The 19,682-nt window shown below is 44.3% G+C and overlaps 1 protein-coding gene across 2 annotated transcripts in view; it reads right to left on the bottom strand.

The window, feature by feature from the left end:
- Window positions 1–19,682, bottom strand: part of PRPSAP2 (phosphoribosyl pyrophosphate synthetase associated protein 2) — a 53,265-nt gene that overhangs the window by 21,325 nt on the left and 12,258 nt on the right. For both annotated transcript variants that reach the window (XM_044249339.1, XM_044249340.1), the window contains 4 exons: window positions 19,125–19,297; window positions 16,639–16,754; window positions 7,592–7,647; window positions 1,042–1,190 (listed from right to left, as the gene is read on the bottom strand). In XM_044249339.1, the coding sequence (XP_044105274.1) occupies window positions 1,042–1,190; window positions 7,592–7,647; window positions 16,639–16,754; window positions 19,125–19,297 (494 nt within the window). The remainder of the gene's footprint in view (window positions 1–1,041; window positions 1,191–7,591; window positions 7,648–16,638; window positions 16,755–19,124; window positions 19,298–19,682) is intronic.

Here is a 19,682-nt window from a genome sequence, read left to right as displayed (position 1 = left end):
GAGGGTATGTGCTATGGTGAGTGCTGTGAAGTGTGTAAACCTGGCGATTCACAGACCTGTACCCCTGGGGGAAAAAGATATTATATGTTTATAAGAAATTTAAAAAAAAAAATAAAAAAAAAATCCCCTCCCAGGAACAACCAGGGAAGACTAACTTACCACCCAGACTAGAAGTCAGCACCACACCCAGACAGACATGGTCACAAAACCATCCAACTCCCTTCTGTGCTAAGGGCCCTCCATCTCTCTAAAAGTCACCTGTTTGCCAGCTTCCCCTGGTAAGTTGCCCCCAATCCTAAACCCTGTCTTTTCCTGCGCTCATCTATCTCTTGTGAGATTTGCAGGCCCCTAAGTCTGAATCTAAAGAGGACAGAGGACAAGTTTTTCTTCCCCAACAGATGCAAAGGCAGAACTTTTTTTAATTGAAAAGATGTTAGTAAAGCACGAAGGAAGTGTCTTAAAACAGAAACAAATTCACACATAACTGCCCCACTGTGTCACCATCTTGCCACCTTTCGTACTCCCTCTGGGGCCTCACACAAGCACAGGGATACACTCTTGTATTCTGCCAATTCCCATATATTCCATATTTTTCTCTTGTATCCAGCCAGGCTTAACTATTTCAGTGGGTTGCATATTTACTTGTGCTGATACAAGATAACTTACGAGGGCCTACCCTCTGCAAAGCCATTTAGACATTTCCCATATTCTGCATTCAAAGTAACACTATTGGGGGTAATATGCACAATTTTTTGCTTGTGTTAATCTCTCCTCAAGGATCTATTGCTGAGTGAATGGATGAAATTCCCTGAAATGGCAGAACTAAGCCTCTTCCTCGTTCTTGTTATCATCACAAAAATTGCTTCTAGAAGGCTCCACGATCCACAAGGCTTCAGAAATGCACTTGTAATGATGGGGTATTAATCAGTTTTTGCCAACTTAAAAAAACGAGAGAAGGGGCCATTCACAGTGGCAAGACAATACGTTCAGGCAGCCTTGAAAGCAAAGAGGAAAGTAACAAAGAGGGGCCAGCACACTTACTGGGGATCTCCAGGCTGGGGTGGATGGCAGCCACGCTCCTGACCATGGGCGGGGAGTGTCGTCCATCCACCAGGTCAGACTCGGCGTCCTGCGCTTCTCCGTGAATCACCGCGATGCCCAGTCGCAGGCGCTCCGCGAAAGACTGCGCCCTGCAGGAGAGCAGGAGACACGGTTCAGAGAGCACGCAGCCTCCGTTTTCTGACGTTCACGGGCGGAACATACGAGAACAGGCATCCAGTGCAGTTTCCAAGAGGATTCGTGAAAAGAGAAAATGATCTTCAAGTCCTGGGATCGGGGACAAAGCGTGGGTACCCCCAGTGATGAGCATGTCCCTCTGGCTGCAGGCACGGCAGTGGCTGGGTAGTGGCCGGCCCCGTGGGCGCTCAGTGGGCTAGATGCACCTGCTGGCTGACTGAGCTAAGCCGAATCTTCCCCCATTCTAACTGCTAATCCACCTCACCACCCACTGAATAGTGAGAACCAGCCACAAGAGGCAAAGGGCATTAAATACTCCTCAAAGTCGGAAGCGTCAATTTTTAAGTTTTACTGAGACCCGATGAACTGTATGCATTTAAACTGTACAGTCTCATCAGCTCTGATGTGCGCACACATCCGTGCAAGCCATCAGCATGATGAAGAAGACAATGAAAAGATCTACCCATGGCAGACACGTCCTTGTGCCCCTTAGTAACTCCTTCCAGCACCACACCACCAATAATCTGCCTTCTGGCACAGAGTCTGACCCCTTCTAGAACCTCGTAAGTGGAATCGGAGTCTGTCGTCATTTCTTGTCTAACTTCGCTCACTAAGGATAATATTTTGGAGATTCAACCACATTATATGGCACAGCAACAGGCTATCCCTTCACACTGTAACAGTCCGTGGTTGGGGTCTACCAGACCTTGTTCACTTATGCGATACATTTCTGAGTTATTCCCAGTTCTGAACTACGGCAAAACCACTTTGAACATTCATGTACAGATTTCTGCATGGATTCACGCTTTCCTCTCTCTTGGTTAAAGACCTAGGAGTAGCATGGCTGGATCATAGCATAAGGCATATATTTAACTCTCCAAAAAACACCAGACTATTCTGCAAAGTGGTTATACCATTTCACAACCCCTTGCACAGTGCACAAGGGTCCCAGGGCCTCCATGTTCTCACCGATACATGGAGTGGCCGATTTCAAATGCTTTCCATTCTGATGGTGCCTAGTGGTACCTCGCTGTGCTTGCCGTTGGGGTTTCCCTCATAGCAAACGTTGCTGAACAACTTTCATGTGCTTATTTGCCCTTCAAATGTATACTTTGATAAAAGGTCTGCTTATCTTTTGCCAATTTTTTTAGTTAGATTGTTAGTTCTCTTACTAACTTTTGGGAATTCTTTATATCTTCTGCATGTAAGTTGTTTTGTTTTGTTTTTTTACGTTTATTTATTTAAATTTTTAAGTGATGTCTCCACCCAACATGGGGCTTGAACTCATGACCGTGAGTGAGATCAAGAGTCTCATGCTCTTCCCACTTAGCCAGCCAGGTACCCTGAATATAAATTCTTGATATCAGGTATATACTTTACACATACTTTCTCCCAATCTGTGCCTTCTTCTGTCATTCTCCTGTTATGTCTTCCAAAGAGTAGTTTTACTTTTGATGATGTTTAATAAATTTTTTCTTTTTGTCCAACCAAAGTCACAAAGATTTTTCTCCCACGTTTTCCTTTATAAGTTTTACAGTTTTAGGTTCCACATTTAGTTACAGGATTTTTAGTTGATTTTTACATATGATGTGAAATATGACTCAAAATCATCATTTTGTACATGAATCATTCGAATACCATTCGTGAAAAGGGAAATATGACTCAAAATCATTATTTTGTCCATCCAATCATTCCAACACCATTTGTGAAAAGGACTACCCCTTTCTCCACTATACTGCTTTTGCAGCTTTGTTGGAAGCCAGCATTCTAGATATGCACAGGTCTGTTTCTGGACTTGATTCTGTTCCATTATTCTGTTTTTCTCTCTTTACCCCAACGCTGCTCAGTCACGGTCGCTTTAGCATTAAGTAAGTTTTGACTTGAGTGTCAGCGCTCCCAGATCTAACTCCCAGAAAGTTATTCTTTCTCAAAGTCTAACCAGCACTGACACATGCCTGAGTGGACGGACGGGCAAGTCAGTCTCAATCCTACTTGGCCAACACCCAAATCCCTAATCACGGGTGTGGAAAATACCCTAAGAAGTGACGAGCGCTGCCACTGTCTTCCAGGAAACAACATGCAGCTGAATCATCGTGGATCACTTTCTTCAACCCCTCTCATCTGTGAGAGATCATAAATGCCAGAGAAGAGCAGATGAGGTAGGTCGAGGTCTTCATACCAGCTGCTGTTAACATAATAACACAGACTAAGGGTGCTTCGACATAGAAATGTATTCCTCACAGTTCTGGAGGCTAGCAGCCCCAGATGAGGGCATGGAAGAGCCAGTGCCTGGCAAGGGCCTGCTTCCTGGTTTGCAGACGGACCCCCGTCTCTCACGGTACCCTCATGCAGCAGAGAGCCACGACAAGCGTCTCACTCTCCCCACAAGACCACTAATCCCAGACATGAGGGCTCCACCTTCATGACCTAATCATCTCCCAAAGGCCTCACCTCCTAATCCCATCATACTGGGGGTTAGGATTTCAAGATGAATTTTGGGGGGACACACACACTCTGTCCACAATAGTAGCGAAAACACTGGACACTACACATAACCTCCCTGGGGGATCTTCTCAGGCCTCATCAAACCTGACACAAATGGCTAGATGCCAAATACTGGGGGCGACTGGGTGGCTCAGTCGAAGCCTCTGCTTTCGGCTTAGGTCATGATCTCGTGGTCCCAGGACTGACCCCTATGTCAGGCCCCTTGTTCAGTGGGGAGTCTGCTTCTCCCTCTTACTCTCCCCGCCACCAAATAAACAAATAAAATCTTTTTAAAAAATGGCAAACACTGTAGTACAGTTGACCCTTGAATAACATAGGTTTGAACTGCGTGGGTCCACTTATAGGTGGGTTTTTTTACATATATAAATACGGTACAATACTATAAGTGTATTTTCTCTTATGATTTTTTTTTTAAGATTTTATTTATTTATTTGACAGACAGAGATCACAACTAGGCAGAGAGGCAGGCAGAGAGAGAGGAAGGGAAGCAGGCTCCCTGCTGAGCAGAGAGCCCGATGCAGGACTCGATCCCAGGACCCTGAGATCATGACCTGAGCCGAAGGCAGCGGCTTAACCCACTGAGCCACTGAGCCACCCAGGCGCCCCTCTCTTATGATTTTCTTAATAACATTTTTTTTCTCTGCCTTACTTGCAGTAAGAATACAGTATACAATACAATCAACAAAATAGACATTAATCAACTGTTTATGCTCTCAGTATTACTGATTAAGCTCTGGGGCAGTGAAAAGTGATGTGTGGATTTTTGAAGCACGGGGTGGGTGGCGCCCTAAAACCCGTGTTGCTCAAGAGTCAACCGTGCTAATAAAAGCCAAATAAACGGAGCCAAAGGCTACCATAGTCATACAATCTCATCAACAAACAGAATTAGATGTAAAGTAAGTATTATGGAAGTTATGAGAAGCTTATCCATAGGGGCGAGACCAAAGAAAATTCATCATATTCTTTGGGTATTTAGTGGGAAAAATGTATCAAAATGCCTGTGGCTACTTCTGTTACTGAAGCTACTTCTGTTTCCGCTGAGATGGGGCAGCCTCCCAAGTCAGAAAACTCTAACACACTGACTGCCCTTCTCCAACCAACTGCCACAGAAATCAGCTACACCACTCCTGACACAGCAAAGGTCAAGCAGGGGGTCTACCCTTCCTCCCTTGTCAGGCTATAATGATGAGCCCCGAACCCTCCAATGGGGCAGTTTAAGAGAAGGCCAAGTAGAGAGCTGGGACTTTCATCCCTACCGAGCCGTAATGATTCCCCCACCCACCATGGTCAGTGCAGAGTGAACCCTGGACTTGCAACCCCACTCAGCAGTAGAAGGTGCCTTTCCCTCTCCCCTCTGAGGTGGTATCAGGGGAGGCCTCATGGAGTCAGGACTCTCACCAGCCCCGTGGTGACAAGGCCACTCCCTACTTGGTGTCAGCAGAGGATTCACAGGGAGTGGTACTCCCACATCCACCTACTTGTGGGTGTTTTGATCTGCTCCTCACTACAAAGCTACAGTAATCAAAACTGTGGTATTGACATTCAGACAACAGAACAGATCTGAGTCTGGAAATAAACACAAACATCAATGGCCAACTGACTTGGGACGAGAATACCAAAGCCATTCAAAGGGGCTAAGTACAGTCTTTTCAAAAAATGGTGTTGGATGGCCAGATAATCACGTGGGAAACAAAGAAGCTGGGACCCGACACCTCCCTCCATATATAAAAATGAACTCAACATGGATCAACCATCTAAACATAACAGCTAAAACTAAACAACTGGGAGAAAACGCAGGGGCAAAACTTAATAACCTTGGATTTAGCAATGGCTTCTTAAATATGATGTCAGAAGCAAAAGCAGTAACATAGCTAACCTGGACTTCATAAAAATTAAAAACTTTTGTGTGTCAAAGGACATTGTAAAAGAGGACAGGTAAAAGAGGGAAACCTGGATGGCTCAGATGATTAAGCATCTGCCTTTGGGTGAGGTCATGATCCTAGGGTCCTGGGATTGAGTCCTGCTGAGCAGGGAGCCTGCTTCTCCCTCTGCCTGCCACTCCCCCTGCTTGTGCTCTCTCACGCTCTCTCTAACAAATAACTAAAATTAAACAACAACGACAACCACCACCACCATACAGGTAATGATCCCAGGGTTCCGGGATTAAGCCCCACATTGGGCTCTCTGCTCAATGGGGAGTCTGCTTCCTCCTCTCTCTCTCTCTCTGCCTCACCGCCTACTTGAGGTCTCTGTCAAATAAAAAAAAAGAAAAAAAAAAGATAACCTACAGAATGGGGTAAAATATTTGCAAATCCTCTATCCAATAAGGGCCTAGTACCCAGAATACATAAAGAACTCCTACAACTCAACCACAAAAAGGCAAACAACGCAGTTAAAAAATGTGCAAAAGACTTGAACAGACATTTCTCCAAAGATAAACCAACGGCTAAGGAGCACACAAAAAGACGCTCAACATCCTTCATCGTTAGAGAAGCACAAATCAAAACCACAGTGAGGGACCACTGTACACCCACTAGGATGGCCATAACAACAACAATAATATTAATAAAAGCGAAAATATGTGTTGGTAAGGATATGGAGAGACTGGAACCCTTGTACATCCCTGAAGAGAATGTGAAATGGTACCCCCTGTAGTTCAGCGGTCCCTCCAAAATGTAAGCATAGAATTACCATATACCGAGCACTTCCGACCCTTGGTACACATCCACAAGAAATAAAACATACATCGACACAGCAACTTGTACATAAATGTTCACAGGAGTATTCTTTGTAACAGTCAAAAGATGGAGACAACCCAAATGTCCTTCAATACATGAACAGATAAACAGTATGGTCTATCCCAACTGTGGGGATTTTTCAGCTGTAAAATGGAATGACTGATTAATATACGCTACAGTGTGGATGAGCCTGGAAAGCAGGAGGCTACGTGAAAGAAACCACACCCAAAAGGCCACATATTACATGGCTTCATTTATATGAAACGTCCAGGACAGGCAAATCCACGGAGACAGACAGCAGATTCGTGGTTGGTAGGGGCTGGGGAGAGAGGGATCATGAGATCAAGTCCCGGGTCAGGCTTTGTGCTGGGCGTGAACCCTGCTTACAAGTCTCTTTCTCTCTCCCCCACGACAACCTCTCCCTGTCTTAAAAAAAAAAAAAAAAGAAGAAAAGGGGGGAGCAGCTTTTTTAGGAAAAAGACTTTCTTCCTACATCTGCTTTTGCTCTCTCCCTTCCCAACAAAGTGGCTTCTCCAGAAAACTTGAGTAAATGAAATCCTATCAATCCCTAACCACTTTAAATATTCTTACTGATTCATTGGTCACTCCAGGTTACCCGTAACTCTCAGCACTGCCCTATTTGTATGCCTTAGGGTGTTTTTGTTCTGTAAAATGTCACTTTTTAACACATACCAATAAGTGGCCTCTTGGCTGGCTACAATTCTGTTAATAAATTACTGAGTTCTTGTAATAAAAGGCAAAAAACAACTACACAGTATATTCGCTGGTACTGTAAACACCATGGGTTTTAAACACCCCGGAGCTGAAGGTCCACCAGTGACCGCCAATCTGGAAATGAGAGAAGCACTAGGTCAGGCTTCCCGACACCTGGGTGTCTTTGGGCAGAGATTGGGATTGAGAAAAAAAAAAAGGAGGAAAATTAATCATTTTTAAAATGGAGTCAGCAGATGATCTTTTAAACTATTAGCCCATAGAATAAAAACAAGAGATACCACTGGGAACCACTAAGGTAGAATCCAGAGCATCTGGGATCCAATCGGGGATGTGATTCTCCATGCAGACCCGAGGGGTAGCCTTGAGCTCCCACCTACCTCTTGGCCGAGGCTGGAGATTTGGCCACGATCACCGCATTCCTGTAATCCGGGATCTGTGACAGACAAGAGGTCAGGGATTACTCCCATGTCTCCATGAGGGTATTCATACCAACATCTGTCAGTCAATAAAAAGGAACATTCCAGGACTCAAAAATGTCATCTGGCCACTAGAAAGTTTTCCAAAAAGAGAAAAAGTTCAAAGTAAAATTCCCCTTCAGAAAATGAAGAAACCCCTACTTAGGAAAAAGTATTATCAGGGTATGAGCCACAGAGACTGAAGACAAAAAGAGTAGGGCTCGTTGTCAATTAGCTCGTATCTGTATCAGCAAATGCTGATGATGAGGGTATTAAGACATTTTTATCAAGTCAACAGGAGGTGCTCTCGAACCCATAGCATGGGATTTCCCAGTGCCAGGATGGTACCCATCCAACGCGAATCCAAGGTAACTGTCCAATTCCAAACCAGTGCCGTCCATACAAAGGAGTACTGGGTCTCAGTCACAGCACACTACAGAAACCAATTTGTTAAAGGATAATCGCAAAGGTGGGGTTTTATACAGGTATGAAGAACCCTTAAGAAAACAACTAAAATGTCACTCTACTTTGGAGTCTTTTTCTGTTCAACATTTGAAGTGATCTGTGCTAGTAATGATCGTAAGCGAAGATATACCCATTAGCAACTTCTAAGAGCTGAGAAGACAGAACTCTTTTTAAAGCTGTCCAGTCCAGTGTTTCTGACTTCATCCTGGCCATATTTTCCAATTATGTTCTTAAAATTTAAACACGTCACTAAATTATAGGATTTCCTTCAAAATACCCTGGCCACTTTTTTTCTCACAATTAGGCTAGATCAATGATTTTCCACGTAACCATTAATAGCATTCAGCACCTCATACAATGCCTTGCACATGGGAAGTACTAAATAATACTTAGTGAATGAACAAAAAACTGATTCATCTAAGCAGTGGATACATCGAATGGACATATACATCTAATACAGGTGCCTCTGGCATAGCCACATGGATTGGATGTCTTTATGGGAGAACCTAATACATCCAGGGCTATCAGGGAATAAAGTAGCAAAACCTAATACATCCAAAGCTATCAGGGAATAAAGTAGCAAAACATATTTCTATTTAGGCACTTTTCCTATTTTTGCTGGAAGTCTTTCTAAACTGTTTTACAGACTTGTCTCACCAAATATCACCAAACAGCACCAAACCCAGTCAAGAGAAGTAACAATGAAGGAACAGTTAATAAAGCAAATAAAAAGAGGCTTTAAAAGAAAGGACTCTGGGGTGCCTGGGTGGTGTTGCTGGGTAAGTGTTCGACTCTTGGTTTCAGCTCAGGTTGTGAGATCGAGTTCCGCATTGTCTCTGCACTGAGCACAGAGTCTGCTTGAGTTTCTCTCTCCTTCTCCCTCTGCCCCTCCCACCATGCTCTCTCTCTAAAAATAAATAAATAAATAAAGAAAGAAAGAAAGAAAGAAAGAAAGAAAGAAAGAAAGAAAGAAAAAGAAAGAAAGAGGGGCACCTGGGTGGCTCAGTGGGTTAAGCCTCTGCGTGCAGCTCAGGTCATGATCCCAGCGTCCTGGAATTGAGCCCCACATCGGGCTCTCTGCTCAGCGGGGAGCTGGCTTCCCTCTCTCTCTCTCTGCCTGCCTCTCTGCCTACTTGTGATCTCTCTCTGTCAAATAAATAAATAAAATCTTAAAAAAAAAAAAAATGTTCAACATCTAACAGCCCCCAAAGGAAAGATGAGAAAACAGAAGGGATGAGACACTCAAATTATGGGGGGGGGGAACTCCCAGAGAATGAAAGGGCCCCAGTGAGTAACTCCTGAGATGAATGAAAGACCTACCCTAGACACATCATGCTTCAATTTCAAAACCACGGCAGAAAAATGAAACATGACTTTAGATAGGGGGAAATTCCTGTCTGCCCCCCCCAAAAAAAACACACGAGATGCTCGATCACACTAGAAATTGAGAAAGGAAAAAATTCAAATACCATAGTATTGTTTCGGTCTTTCAATTTGCAAAATGAAGAGCACAGGGAAACAGACAGTATCCTGTATACTGTGAGCGGGAGTATACACTCCTACAGCCCCTTCCGAGAACTACAATTCGCACATTTGTTAAAATACTAGATTTTCAGGAGTGCCTGGGTAGCTCTGTGGGTTAAGTCTCTGCCTTCAGCTCAGGTCATGATCCCAGGGTCCTGGGATCGAGCCCCACATCGGGCTCTCGGCTCAGCGGGGAGCCTGCTTCCCTCTCTCTCTGCCTGCTTCTCTGCCTACTTGTGATCTCTGTCTGTCAAATAAACAAATAAATAAATAATTTTTTTAAAAATACTAGATTTTCAGAAAATTGCCATTTTGCAAAATCTTTTAAAGTATTAAAAACACATACTTTTCAATCAAGCAATTCCACCTCCTAATATTTTTTCGGAAAAACACTCGCATAAGTAATCAGAGAGGTAAGTACAAGAATTTTCAATGCATTTCTGCTTAAGATAATTTCTTTTAAGTAATCTCTACACCTAACATAGGGCTCGAACTCACAACCCGAGATCAAGAGTTACATGTTCTACCCAATGAGCCAGGCAGGTGCTCCTTATGATAAATGTTTAAAATACAGTATTTCACTTAAAAGATTGAAAAATTATGGGGTGCCTATGTGGCTCAGGTGGCCAAGGTCATGATCCTGGGGTCCTGCAATCAAGCCCCGTGTCGGGCTCCCTGCTCAGTGGGGAGCCTGCTTCTTCTTCTAGCTCTCCCCACACTTGTGTTCTCTCTCTCTCAAATAAACAAATTTTTAAAAGAGAGTGAAAGATTAAAACAACCTAATATCCAATCAAGAGGAAAATGGTTGAGGGGCTCCTAGGTGGCTCAGTGGGTTAAGCCTCTGCCTTCAGCTCAGGTCATGATCTCAGGGTCCTGGGATCGAGCCCTACTTCGGGCTCTCTACTCAGCAGTGAGCCTGCTTCCCCCTCTCTCTCTGGCTACCTCTCTGTCTACTTGTGATCTCTCTCTGTCAAATAAATAAATAAAATCTTTAAAAAAAAAAATGAGGAAAATGGTTGAAAAAATTGTAGCTCATTTAAACACACAGCTATTTAAACTTAAAGAAGATGATTTGGCTCTCCATTCATACTAGCCACAGGTGACAAGTGGCTACCATACTGGACAGCTGCTAGAGCATTTTCATGTTCACAGAAAGTTCTACTGGACATCACTGATCTAAACGGAGGACCAGTATGCAGCAATTAGAAACAAACCAAGAAACCTACATATCTTCACATGGGAAGACCTCCACATACCAGCACAGCAAAGAAAAGAAGCTGCAGAAAAGCAAACACTACAGCAACTGTTTTTTCAAAAAAAAAAAAACAACACCCACAAATCAGGGGCACCTGGCTGTTTCAGTGGGTAGAGCACTTGACTCCTGATCTCAGGGTCATAACTTCGAGCCCCAGACTGGGGACAGAGCTTACTTTAAAAAAAACAACAACAACAACACAAAAAACCGTCATCAACATCTATAACCATATAGATAAGGAGGCAAATACAAAGAGAAAGGTCTGAGAAGACACAGGACACAAAGCAAGCTGGAAACAAGGGTTACCCCTGCAGAGGGGCCCAGGACCAGGCTGGGGGTTCAGGGAAGCCAGGGCTTTACCACTATTGTCAGAATTATTACAGACACACATGTGTGTCCCTACACTGCCACTGTCAATGGGAAGTTTCATTTTTCGCTTGTTTGAAGACGACTCTTAACATCGCAGAGGGGAAAACACACCACATGTCATGGAAGCCCAGCTTCCTAACTCTAGTGATCGTCCCCTGCAGGGCCACCATGGAACCACAAAGTATCAAACTGCTTTACACACCATGTTCCCTTGCTGTACACCCCTACTCTTGTGCCTGCTTTCTCAGTCCCCGCCATCTCTCATTTCCATGCGGCCAGTGGCTTGATACAAAGACACTTAGAAGAATGCAGAGGGGGAAAAAACCAAGCAACTCAAGAATCAGAAACAAGATAACTCGGGACGCCTGGGTGGCTCAGTTGGTTGAGCCGCTGCCTTCAGCTCGGATCACGATACCAGGGTCCTGGGATCGAGTCCCACGTTGGGCTCCTTGCTCAGCAGGGAGCCTGCTTCTCTCTCCACCTCTGCCTGCCATTCTGCCTCCTTGTATGCTCCCTTTCTCTGACAAATAAACAAACTCTTTTAAAAAAAGGAAAGAAAGAAACAAGATAACTCTAGAAGCTCCTAGTTAAAAAAATGAATGGCATGGGATCTCTACATACACCATAGAAATATAATTGTAGCCCCCTCTTCATCATTTCCTTTATTATTTTTTAAAGATTTTATTTATTTATTTGACAGAAAGATAGAGCACAAGTAGGCAGAGCGGCAGACAGCGGGAGAGGGAGAAGGATCTCCACTGAGCAGTGAGCCCAACATGGGGCTCGATCCCAAGACCCCGGGATCATGACCTGACCTGAAGGCAACCGCCCAACCGACTGAGCCACCCAGGCGCCCCTCATCATTTCCTTTAAAATTCCTGGTGCAGGGGCACCTGGGTGGTTCAGCGGGTTCAACATCTGCTTTCAGCTCAGTTCGTGATCTCCAGGTCCTGGGACTGAGCCCCTCTACACCTTTCCCACCCTGTCCCTGCCCCCTGACTTATGTGCTCTCTCTCCCTCTCAAATAAATAAATCTTTTTTAAAAAAAAATCCTGGTGCAGACCAGCGATTTCTAGGATTGTCACTGTGATACGTAGACATTTTTTAAAAACACTGCACTGTACTTAATCAATGCCCAGATATGCACACCACCGTGCAACTGAGGGCAGGAGAAACTGCCAACCTCCCAGGAGAGAGCATTAAAGCCACCAGGCCGTGAGCATCCAATTATCTAGACTTTCCTTCCAGCTGTGGCAGAAAGCATGGAAATGCCACAGATGACTCAAGAGAAACAGAGTGTGAGCTGTCAAATCGGAAGATGTGAGCGTCACTCTTGCAGAACAAGATCACTAAGTGACAAGAAGGCACTGTGTCATACTATAACCCGTAGTGTCTTCTCTCCTGACGATGTGAATAACACCAACTTCCACTGGCAGCATCTTCCATTCAGGACGGTATGCCCTACTAAAGCAAGTACGTGGCAGAAGGCAAAGCGAACGAAAGTCATTTCGAACAGTGAGCTCCCATATAACAGTACAGTTCTGATAGCCTGTTTTAATATATATTTATGAATAAAGGACAAAGAATCTTAAAACTACAACATCTGCCGTTATCACTGCCAACTTGCCATGAAAAACAAAGAACCATTTTCCTTGCTTGCTGAACCACAATTTAGGTATGAGGGGGAGTTCAACCCTGAGAGTTCAATCTTTTCCAACAGGAAAGCCTCAAGTGGGACTTTTCGAGTGGAAGGCAGCCTTGCACAGAGGCAGAAGCCTACAGAAAGGGGCCACGGCTGGGGCTGCTGGAGCCCAGTCTCTGGACCAGCGCCAGGGGAGCCATAGCCCAGACTCAGCCAGCCAACAGGTGCCTCCCATATGTCAACACACAAGGCGCCTGGTACCGTGACCGGACGCGTTCTAGAAACTCACAAGATGCAATCATTAGTCTATAAAAGTCTATGCCAACTGCTCCATTTTCCAAAACTGTAGGTTCCTTCATGTGGATAGTTCTCTGGACCATGCTCTCCCACATACCCAAGTCTCATCCTCTGGTGCTTCTTTCTGGCCGGATCCCGTTTTCCTGCCCCATCAACACACTTACTGTTGTTCTCCGATCCTCTCTCTATTGGGAATCCTACTCAGTTAAATTCCACTCTATATTGTTTTCCGAACTTTTTATAGTTTGTATGTTTCTCGGGTATAACTTTAAAGAGAACAAACAGACTACAGCTCTTTCAAAAATACTTCAATTCTTTTTCACCACTCAGGGCCAAGGTTAACTATTGGAGGACAGATATGCAGACCCATGGAATGGAACTGACGGACCAGAAATAAACACAAACATCTATGGCCATTTTTTTTTTTAAACAAGGCCATTCAATGGCGAAATAGTCTTTTCAACAAGAACCACTAGATATCTAGAACCACTAGGTATCACAGGCTAAAGAATGAAGAAGACCCCTGCCTCACACCATATACAAAAATTAACTCCCAACAGTTCAACCTAAATATGAGCAAAAACTGTAAGACTCTCAGAAGAAAACACAGAGGTCAATCTTATGACTTTGGATTTGATGGTGTAGAGCAAAAGCATGAGTAACAAAAGGAAAAAAAAACAGGTAAGCTGGACTTCCTCGAAGTTAAAACCTTTAGTGCATCAAAGGACAGTATCTGTCAAGAAAGTGAAAAGACCAACTACAGAACGGTGGAAAATATTTGTAAATCACGTATCTGGTAAGACTAGTGTCCAGTATATATAAAGAGCTCCTACAACTCAATAAAAAAGACAGCCCATGAAAAAATGGGCAAAGGATCTGAACATCTACCTGCGGCTCTTGATCTCAGGGTCGTGAGTTCGAGCCCCACGATGAGTGCAGAGATTACTTAAATAAAAAAAAAATTTTTTAAAACACACAAAGAAGACATACAAATGGTCGATAAACACATGAAAAGATGCTCAACATCATTAGTCTTTAGGGGAATACAAAGCAAAACCACAAGGGGATACCAACTGAAAACCACCAGAATGGCTATAATAAAAAAATAAATGTCAGTAAAGATATGAAAAAGTTGAAAATCTTATACACTCCTGGTTGGAATGTAAATGCTACAGCCACCCTGAAAAACAGTTTGGCAGTTTCTTAAAATATTAAATGCAGAATTACCATGTAATCAAGTCATTCTAATCATAGTATATGTGTAAGAAATGAAAGATACATCCACAATAAGAGCAGAAGTCCACTTAGAAACCTGTACATGAATGTGCAAAGTGCACTGTTCACAACACGACCCAAATGTTCATCAGTACATGAGTGGATAAGCAGTGGTACATACATATACTGGAATATTATTCAGTCATCAAAAAAAAAATGAGGTCCTGACTCCTGTCACCATGTTGATAAGCTTCAAAGGCATTAAGCTAAGTGAATGAAACCGAACACAAAGGCTGAATATTGCATGATCCCCTGTATGGGAAATGTCCAGCACAGGCAAATCCAGAGCCAGAAAGCACCAAGTGGCTGCCAGGGAAATGGGGGGGAGGCAGGAATGGGGAATGATGCCTTAACAAGTACAGGGTGTTCTCCTGGAGTGGCGACAAAGTGTTGGAACTAGACGGGGGGAGCTGTACAACACTGCACGTATTAAATATCACTGAACTGTTTGTCTTAAACTGTTTAACTGTATGTTACATGGGTTTCACCCCCACAGGAAAAAAAATTGACTATGACTGCTCATGGAGACTCCCTAAGGCAAACTACAGGCTGCAAACGGAGAGATCTGAGACCAATACTAACAAATGGCTAGAATCCAGACTAAAAACCAGGATGCCTGCAGCTCAGAAAAGAAGCACACACACAAAACCAGTGAGGAACAAACAGAAGTGCATTCGGGGCCTTTTCCCAGAACAGGAAATATGCGGAGATGCTCAACTTCTTACGTCATCTGAGATCCATCCAACACAGTGACACCAAGACACCACGCCAGAGCCAATCAGCCGGCAAAAATCGTCAATTCTGGTAATGAAAGTGTTGACACAGGATGGACCCATCTTGTTTCATGGCTGCCAGGAAGGTAAGCCGGCGTAACTGCTTTGGGGAAAATCCATCACTCCCACGCCATGCCTCCCAGCTACGCTCCACTGGGGCTACGACGGCGACACACGTCTGCTGACATCCCACAGGAGACACAGACAAGAGCGCCCGCAGAAACACAATCACAACGGCAAAAACCTCACAAATGAACTGGGATAAAGCTGCACGGTGAGTATCTCTCAGCAGTCAGAACTGGGACACACAACACGGCTTACTAATGGCACCTCAGGTGAAAAACTCCCCCCAAATGACACATTTTGAGTCGTTGTTTATAAAGGTGGTTTTTTTTTCTTTTCTTTTTTTTTTTTTTAAGATTTTGTGTTTATTTATTTATTTGACAGAGAGAGATCTCAAGTAGGCAGAGAGGCAGGCAGAGAAAGAGAGAAGGAAACAGGCTCCCTGATGAGCAGAGAGCCCGATGCGAGACTCGATCCCAGGACGTTATGATCATGACCTGAGCCGAATGCAGCAGCTTAACCTACTGAGCCACGTAGGTGCCCCCTTTTTTTATAAAGTTGAAAAATATATATTGTGTGTGTTTTTGTCTTTGAATGGTAACTCTACATGGATATACATGTAAGATAAGACGATATACAAAGGAAATTAAGAGGAGGACGAAACAAGATTCAGGACAGTGGCTTCCTTGGGTGGGAGGTGGCAGGGGGGATACGACAGGAAAGGACCACACAAGTGGACAGTGGATATGACGCATCTAGTGTTCTTGCTGGGCAGGGGGATCACAGATGCTGACCACTACAGACAGACAGAGAAACAGAGCAATGGATAAGCAAACAAGGGCCAGATCCATGCATAGACCAAGGATGAGGGTTACATGTCATGACCACAACTAGTCCAATTCTAGGTACCTGAAGCCCCAAGGAAAATGCAGCAATTTTAAGAGCTTAGCAAAAGAAATAAATTACAGATTGAGAATTCTAAAATACACTGAATTACACTTAGTGAAGTAAATAGTACCTTATTATTATTTTTTTAAGATTTTGTTTCTTTGAGAGAGGGAGAGAGAGAGGGAGAAGCAGACTCCCTGCTGAGCAGGGAGCCCAACACAGAGCTTGATCCCAGGACCCTGAGATCATGACCTGAGCTGAAGGCAGACGGCCAAATGAGCCACCCAGGCCCCCAGGAAATAGTACTTTAAGCAGAATACACCAAGTTTTACTCCTTTGCAGACAGCCCAAGGAAATGGAACTGTATCTTTGCAATCTTAAACAGAATGTTAAAATGCAGAAGTCTCAGCTAGCTCACCTCTTCTTGAATATACTGCAGTAAGAAGGGAGAAGCTCTTAAATTATCAACAGGAATATTGAAGAAGCCCTGAATTTCCTTCTGGTGTAAATCCATAGTAATGAGATGAGTGAGACCTTTGGAAACAAAGCAGACACAAACACATGAACAGCTCAATAACCAGCCGCAGTGTATAAACTAAACAAATATGATACAATATATAACAGCTACTAAAAAATTGCTCTGGCATCAAGAAGACTCAGTCTCTTTATTTCTCTGATTTCTGAGTTCAAGGAGACTGTGAGAGAACAGAAAATATGTATAGTGGTCTCTGCCCCCTGGTTCCTGACACAGGGCTCCTGGAACCCATGTAAATTCCTAAGGGATAAGAGTGCTCAAAAGTTTCCATTAGGATCTTTTGTTCTGATGAAGTGACTCCTGGTGGCCTCTTGGACCAGAGGCAAAGGAAGACCAAGCTGTGATCAGAAGCTTGGAATTCTCAGCCCCCACCTCCCATTCTCCAGAGGTGGGGGCAGAGGGGCTAGGAAACGGAGTCAATAATTGAGAAAGCAGAGGCTTCGGGGAGCAGCCAGGTGGGAGAGGAACAGGTGGGGATGCTGGGAGACTGGTGCCTGTTGAGAGATCATGGGCTCCGCAGCCCTCCCCACATCCTGTTACCCTCTTATCTCTTCCATCTGGATATCCGCCTGTACTCTTTATCACATACTTTTACGATAAAGAGGCCAACAGTAAGTGAACGGTTCTCCTGAGTTCTGTGAGCTGCTCTGGCAAATGAATCAAATGTGAGGAGTGGGTCCTGGGGACCTCTGATTTGCAGCACATTAGTCAGACACACAGGCAACAACTTGGCCTTGCAGTTGGCATGGGGGAAGGGGGGGGGTCAGTCTTGTGGGACTGAGCCCTTAATCTGTGGGATCTAACACCATCTTCAGGACTGAGCCCTTAATTTGTGGAATCTGATGCTCTCTCTGGAATTTAAACTATAAAAAACCTAGCTGGTATTCTCATGGAGAATTGCTAAGTGTAGGGCAAAACCTCTCCATACTTGGTGACCGAAGTGTCAGAAGTAACATCTTCTGTGTGTGAGTAGAAGAGACACATGGGAGGTGAATGGGCTTTTTCCTACTCAGAAGGGAAGGACTGGTGGTTTTCTTTTTTCACACCAATTTAGAGTCTTAAAATAGCAAAGATAATAGTAATGAAAAAATGTCTCTGATAATCTATTAGAGCAAATTACACCTCCTTGAGGTTTCCTTAGTGGGCACAGCAAAGCCATATTAAGACAAATACTGATCTTAAGATATGAAAACAAACCGCACAGGCCCGTCTCTGGAGAAAAGGAAGACCCTTCACCCCCACCAGCTCCTTAAAGGATATGATCACCAGATCATAAAGGATATGTTCACCAGAAAAGTTAAGTTTCAGAAAAGAAAAACCAAAAGAGCAGGGAAGTCAACCTGGTGGCCCAGCCAGGATCAAGGCCTGAAGAGCAGAGCAGAATCTTTCTGGAAGGTTTGGTGAGCTAGCCTGTTCCCTTCAGCCAGCTTTTAAAACTCTGAAGACTGACTTTTTCAACAGCTTATACTGTTGAGGTGGCTGGGGCTTGGGTTCCATCAAATTTGGGTATATGGGTTTTCTTTCTTTTTTCTCTCTCTTTCTTTCTTTTTTTTTTTTTTCCCCTCTTTGGAATGCTACAGTAGAACTTTTATTCTGCAGTGTTCAAGTGCAATGCTATGGGGGCTGTCTTGTCCCTTCCTCTCTGTGCCAGTGCTCTGGGTTATGTGGCCTCTAGACACACACACACACGGTAACAAATTCAAAGCTTATTTAGAAACAAGGTGGGGACACTCAGGATGTGACCTGAAAATGCATAACACACATACAGTTTGCAATATAAGCCAATCAGTCCTGGGAAGAGACTGAAAGTCGTTGCCGTGTTACAGTGGTTCCAAAAGTTAGAGTTTGGTTCCCAAAACACCCTTTTCCCCTTCAAAAATGACTTCCATGCAATTTTAACTCATCATTTCAATGTAATCTTTTAAACAAAGAACTTAGGGAAAAATAAGTCATTCTCCTCAACTTTGTGTTTCAGGGGATTGGGAACAGGAGAGAATTCTCTGCACTGCTTTCTCCTTCTAAATTAACTGTCTTTAGAAACGGTCATTTTTCTGTTGAGCGTTCTAATTTAGTTAAGACAAGGGGTTACAATGTCTAAAGTAAAAATCAACCACCCAGGGACGCCTGGGTGGCTCAGTTGGTTAAGCAGCTGCCTTCGGCTCAGGTCACGATCCCAGCGTCCTGGGATCGAGTCCCACATCAGGCTCCTTGCTCGGCGGGGAGCCTGCTTCTCCCTCTGCCTCTGCTGCCACTCGGCCTACCCATGCTCGCTCGCTCTCGCTCTGACAAATAAATAAATAAAATCTTTAAAAAAAAAAAAATCAACCCCCCCAGGCCCCCAGTAAATGTCACGCATCTGCTGTTCTCACCAGCTTTGCACATCATCGAAGCCAGCAATTTAGAAACGATGGAGCCTCTTTTTCTCATCTTGCACTGTTTGCTGTAGGGGAAGTAGGGAATCACGCCGATAATGCTTTTGGCACAAGAGGTCTTACAGGCGTACACCATGATCAGGAGCTCCATGATGGTGGTGTTCACGTCCCTGCATTCCAAGAGAGAAAACCCCAGTGAGGAACGTAAGACATGGGATTAGTATCTCCCTGTTCCCACAAAGTGGCAGCAATGTGCTACTCATGCCTCTACAGGGACCCAAGGCTCGAGACACAGAAAATGGACCAACAAGTTCCTATAATCCCTCACACCGATGACCCTACTTCCTTTTTCCCTGAAAGAAGAACCCAGTCAGAAGGGAGACAGACGTTCCACGGGCTCCCACCACCATGTGCAGCCGCACCCTAAAAGTCAGCCTGCCCTCTGCCATCACAAACTTTCCACACCAAAGTTACTCTGCAGTTAGCCCTCCTGATGATGCCCTAACCACCCCCTAGCCCCCAGTTCCCCCCCCAGCCTACTGGAAAATGGGGCTC

This window comes from Neovison vison, chromosome 5, assembly GCF_020171115.1.
Source record: "Neovison vison isolate M4711 chromosome 5, ASM_NN_V1, whole genome shotgun sequence".
In the NCBI taxonomy this organism is placed as follows: Eukaryota; Metazoa; Chordata; class Mammalia; order Carnivora; family Mustelidae; genus Neogale; species Neogale vison.
Note: the sequence above shows the minus strand (reverse complement) of the source record. Positions and strands in the feature narration are given on the sequence as shown.